The sequence below is a fragment of the Limulus polyphemus genome, unplaced genomic scaffold (genome assembly GCF_000517525.1).
Source record: "Limulus polyphemus unplaced genomic scaffold, Limulus_polyphemus-2.1.2 Scaffold9983, whole genome shotgun sequence".
Taxonomy (NCBI): domain Eukaryota; kingdom Metazoa; phylum Arthropoda; class Merostomata; order Xiphosura; family Limulidae; genus Limulus; species Limulus polyphemus.
In genome coordinates, this window is record NW_013675593.1 from 15,133 (window position 1) to 21,052 (window position 5,920).

Sequence of the window (5,920 nt, forward strand, 5' to 3'; positions counted from 1 at the left end):
TATACCATAATGTAATCAGCATTGTTAATGTGGCATATATATACCATAATGTAATCAGCATTGTTAATGTGGCATATATATACCATAATGTAATCAGCATTGTTAATGTGGCATATATATACCATAATGTAATCAGCATTGTTAATGTGGCATATATATACCATAATGTAATCAGCATTGTTAATGTGGCATATATACCATCATGTAATCAGCATTGTTAATGTGGCATATATACCATCATGTAATCAGCATTGTTAATGTAGCCTATATACCATCATCTAATCAGCATTGTTTGCTTTTCAAATATTCAGTAATCCCACACTGATATTCTGTAAACCAACTAAATTGATAAATTGATGATGAAAACATCATGGTTACAATTACAAATAATTCAGCAGCTAGTTTAGACAATTTATTTATGTACATTGTTTGAATGAGATAAACATAAAATTGATGTTCAATAAATATTTAAGTCATCATCATATTTTGCAGTTACTACCATACTGACTTAACAGTAAACTTATCTGATTTAATGACAAATTTATTTTATTTGGTAAACATAATAAGAAAATCTCATGTATACAAACATTGCAACTCAATAAAACTATTAAATAATGAAAACACTATTTAAACTAGAATCAAACCACAACAAAACACCTTTTATTAAGCCTGAAGCAATCTCCAGTCATGTGATTATTTGCTTTATACTGCTTATATATTTCTGTGTATAGGTAAACTACTTAAAACTTGATTATGACAAAACCTTCTCCAAACATTGTACATCTGTTACGATGTTAAACGTTTAGTAACGTTTCTGTGCTACCTATTCCTATCTAAACTGTATAAACTTATCTTATCTTATCTCAAGTTATTCTTATTCTTCATATTGAAGTCAGTTTCTGTAGCTGTCAAACAGATATAATTTAGCACACAGGAATGTTTACAGAAGCTATAATAGAAACCTTAACCTGTATATTTACTCAATTATGAGGTGATAATCTAATTTTTGCTCTATCCAATCATATTTAAACATGTTTTATAGTTGTTTTCAAAGCTTTGTTTTATTAGTAACTAATTAAACCACTTGCTGTGGTAGCATTGCAGGAAGGTTTCAACCAAGGTCTGTACAGAAAGTAAGAGAAACTTGAAAACCAAGAAATGGATAGTATATTATCAGGGACCAAGAAATGGATAGTATATTATCAGGAAGTGGTACATCCTTAGTGAAAATAGTTCTTTGGGATAGACAGAAAAATTCTAAAAAAAATTGACAAGTATATTGTTTAGTTGACACAAAAAACTCTTTTGCAGCTGTGCAGAAATGAAAATATTAACTTTTTCTTCATAAATTATGCTAAATCAATTCTAAAATAATTTTGTGTTAAAATTATTCATATAATTAGAATTGATATATAAACTAGTCTTCAGATTTGTTGGGAAAATATTTGAAAAGTTAATAAACTTCCTGTCTTCAGGTACAATAATTTAGGAGTAAGTTATTTTGCTCATCCTAAACTGTTGCACACGTATCAAATGTGCAAAGTACTATAGAACCTCTGACAATTTGAAAATAACATTATTAATAGCATTATGGGTTTCTCCGTACAAATTTCCACAAGGCTATTGAACTTTTGTTGATGAAAAAAAACACATTACTTTAGTTGAATAATTCTTTCAATAAGACTTCAAAACGTGCAAAGGTGAAAATGCATATTTGACAAACAATACTAATGTTCATAACAAACATCATATCTTGCTAGTTGGACTACTGCATTAAACATTCTTCACATATATGATTCATAAATGTCTCAGATTAATGTTAAATGTTGTTAGAAATCCATACTGGGTCAATCCAGGATGTTGTAATAGGGTGGGAGTCAAATAAGCCTCTACGAGCTCTACGGATAAATTTGTATTACTTTTGTTGTTGAACTTTTTTAATTATAACTGCACATTACAAGTAACTTTGGTAATAAAGCCAATTAGAAAGTCTGCAAAAACATTATGAGTAGCTCAGTTGGGTTGTAATCCAATAATTTCAAAGCTTGTATATTTATTTCTAGTAATGTGATTTATATGAAGGTAAGAATAGTTAAAGGCAAATATGTCAAGTTTTATAAATATAATTAAATAGTTATAATTATATTTAAAAACAATTATATAGTGTACACCATATTTGTATACAGGGTGACTGTGTATATCCAGTCATATCACTTGCATGTTGCTTATTTTGGACTTCAGCAATAAGAAATTATCTTTCTCACAATTGTTATAATTTTGTAAGAAGTATGTGTTAAGAACTGTAGGTGTCCTACAGAATAATCAGTTATTGGCTGAGGCCATAAGAGGATTGCTGTTGACTTCAGAAAAATGAAAAAAAAAAAGCTTTCGTGGTAATTAATGACTAATAAAGTATAAACACTGATATCTCATATTTCTCTTTGATACTATTGGCTGTTTTTTTATTAATTTTTGAGAGAAAAAATAGATGAGGTTTAGCCCTTCTAGATCTGTGCCTCTTTATACAACATTAAATAATAGTTATTACTTTATGAAAAAATAGGATGAATTGGTCGGGGTTTTGACCCACCTCTTGTACCACTCCACTAGACTTGCATCAAATTATACAACAATAATAATATAATTACTTTCTGAAAGAAAGTAGTAGGAGTTTACCCTGGACTGCCTTACTCCAGATCTGTGCCTGTTTATACAACATTAAAGAAAACAGTTATAAATTGAAAACATGACACTGTACAGAAAGAGTAAATTTACTCTTTATTTAATACTTATGTAGTCTGAGAGCTAGGAGTGGGTGTTACCAACCAGTTGTTTTCTCTCTAGTCAGCAGTTCCAAATTAGTGACAGTGGTAGATAGCTTTAATAACTTTGTAATAAAAACAGGATGATTAAATTTTGTGGCAATGGGAATCATTAGCAAACTCTCAAATCACAAAGAATTTCACTCACCTATTATGTAGGTTTGCACTAAACAACAAAAATAATGGGAATATTACAAATACTTGAATAATCAAACAGAATATAATATTCCCAATTCAATTAATTGATTATTTTCATTATAATAGATTTAATCATAATTTTAATTAATCTGTTATTGGAAGAATCGAAAATATGGAAATAATCAGACAAAACTAATTTTATTTAGTCCATTATTTTTGTGACATTAATTGATTAGTTTACGAGGCATTAATTGATGCTCATAGTTAATTGATTAAAATTTCCAGCTCTATTTATAATGGCTTTATATTCATATATACCTTTAAAACTCAAAGCAACTGAATTTACAGAAAGCAGAAAAAGAAGAACAAGAACGAAAAGCCCGAGAAGAAGCGGAGAAACAGCGTAAAGAACTTGAAGAAAAGCTGAAGAAAGAAGAAGCTGAACGTGCTGAAAGAAAAAAAGTAAGACCTGAATATTTATAAATAAAAAAAACTTGCACTGGATTATAAGTTTAATGTTTGTTTTATTGCCAGTGGAAAACATTGATTTGCATGAAGAAAGAAAACAGTAAGTTAGTTTGTATGATAGTAATAGAAGAAAATGAATAGAGTTAAATGTAGACTGTATTAATTACAGATAGTTGGATTTCAGTCATTTAAAACAAAATAAAAATTCTTTAGTTGGTTAACTTTAATTCTAGAAAGTGTTTGCATTTAATTGAAAAAAAATAGTTTTACTAAGTAAGTAGTAAAAGATGAAGTTTGTGAAACATTTGAGCAAGGTTTTGTTATTTATTCTTTACTTTTACTCTAGCGTGTAGAACAAATAATGAGTAGAACAAGGGCTAGGGGAACAGCCCAGTTAACTGGAAAGCCAGATGTGGCAGAATCCAGCAAGACTCCTTCCCCTGAGAATGAACAAAGACAAAGTCTAGATGAAAGGAAGTCTCCAGAGCCCTCTGATGGCAGAGATATGAAACAAAATACTTTATGTTTTAGCAATACTGAAGAGAAAGCTGAAATAGAAAAATATGACAAGGATCCAGTTACTGTTGTTTCAGCTCTTAGTGAAACTAAAAACCTGCTTGTAGACACATCTAACAATAGAAATGTGGACTTACTAGCTAACGTAGACAGCGATATTGTTACAAACAATGATAAGGCTGACTTGATTTTTCCTGTTATTGATCAACAATGGAATAAGGAGCTGTCACTTAAAAGTGTTAGCAATAATTCACATACCAATGGTTTCCATACCAACAGTCAAAATGACAGCCTCATCAATGGTACAGGGTAAGTCGTGGAATGTGAAACTCTTCAGATAACTAATTTATCTCCACATGCATTGATTTTTTATATGTTGGTGTTTTAACTAATGAAATACATTTGGATATCACTGTTCAATATCTAGAACCTCAGAACTTGCAAATTTAGTATGATAGACAAGGAAGCAATAAATCAATTCTTAGTATGAATGGATTTAGGAAATAAATCGTTCTATTTCTATAATATTGAAAGCAATTGATAATTTCAGTGTATTTTTACATCGTAGAACTTTTAATGTTGTGATAAATTTTAAATGTTTATTTCAAAATACATGTAAATGAAACGTAACCTTCTGTGCATGTATATGTATCAAAGTGTGCATGCCATGACCTTTTACAAAGAGATATTATATATCAACTATTAATTTAACCCTACATTAGTGATTTAATGATAGATCACAACAGAAGAAAACTACTACCAAATACAATATAGAAGGGTACTGAGAAAACTGTAGATAATCATTTCAAAAGTCCCAGAGATTATGTAAGCTCAGTATATAAACTGTACAATGGACAGAAATATTTATATTCTTCACATGAACAATGCCTTGTACTATAAGTCAGCAACTCACAGACATCTTGAGTACAAATACTTTTGTAACACAACTAATTATTTGTGTACAACAAACTTGTACTTCTGCTAAATTTCGTGTAGATACACATAGTAAGCTGGAAATATTCCTTCTCCAATAAACCAAGCCTGTACTCATTTGGCTAATACATACAATTCTATTTTATAGCAAAATGTAACTTTTTGATCTAGGGTTAAAGTACTAGAATTTGCTTTCAGTTTAGTAAATGTGTAAATTCACCTAGAAATTGTACACAATACAAGATCAGGAATAGTGAATCTCCTGAATGTAAGATAGGATTTAGGAAAGTAATATTTAATGATTGTGCTTTTGGTCTTCTTATCCTTATTATAATAAACAAGTCTCTGTGTACTTTACTCACAGAGCACTCATTGATAAGTTACTGTCTACGTAATTGACAGAGCAACTGTTAACAAACAAGTTACTGTCTATGTAACTGCCAGAGCAACTGTTAACAAACAAGTTACTGTCTATATAACTGCCCGAGCAACTGTTAACAAACAAGTTACTGTCTATGTAACTGCCAGAGCAACTGTTAACAAGCAAGTTACTGTCTATGTAACTGCCAGAGCAACTGTTAACAAACAAGTTACTGTCTATGTAACTGACACAGCAACTGTTAATAAACAAGTCACTGTCTATGTAACTGACACAGCAACTGTTAATAAACAAGTTACTGTCCACATAACTGACACAGCAACTGTTAACAAACAAGTTACTGTCTACGTTACTGCCAGAGCAACTGTTAACAAACAGGTTACTGTCTACGTAACTGCCAGAGCAACTGTTAACAAACAAGTTACTGTCTACGTAACTGCCAGAGCAACTGTTAATAAACAAGACACCGTCTACATTACTGAGAGAGCAACTGTTAATAAACAAATCACCGTCTACGTAACTGCCAGAGCAACTGTTAATAAACAAATCACCGTCTACATTACTGAGAGAGCAACTGTTAATAAACAAATCACCATCTACATTACTGAGAGAGCAACTGTTAATAAACAAATCACCATCTACATTACTGAGAGAGCAACTGCTG

General features: G+C 30.5%; 1 protein-coding gene across 1 annotated transcript in view; it reads left to right on the top strand.

The window, feature by feature from the left end:
- Nucleotides 1-4,284, top strand: part of LOC106476181 (inner centromere protein-like) — a gene marked incomplete at its 5' end in the record, with an annotated part of 18,546 nt that extends 14,262 nt beyond the window's left edge. The window contains 2 exons of the mRNA XM_013936849.2: nucleotides 3,309-3,422; nucleotides 3,775-4,284. Coding sequence (XP_013792303.2) covers nucleotides 3,309-3,422; nucleotides 3,775-4,257 — 597 coding nt within the window. The remainder of the gene's footprint in view (nucleotides 1-3,308; nucleotides 3,423-3,774) is intronic.
- Between the last annotated feature and the right edge of the window lie 1,636 nt (nucleotides 4,285-5,920).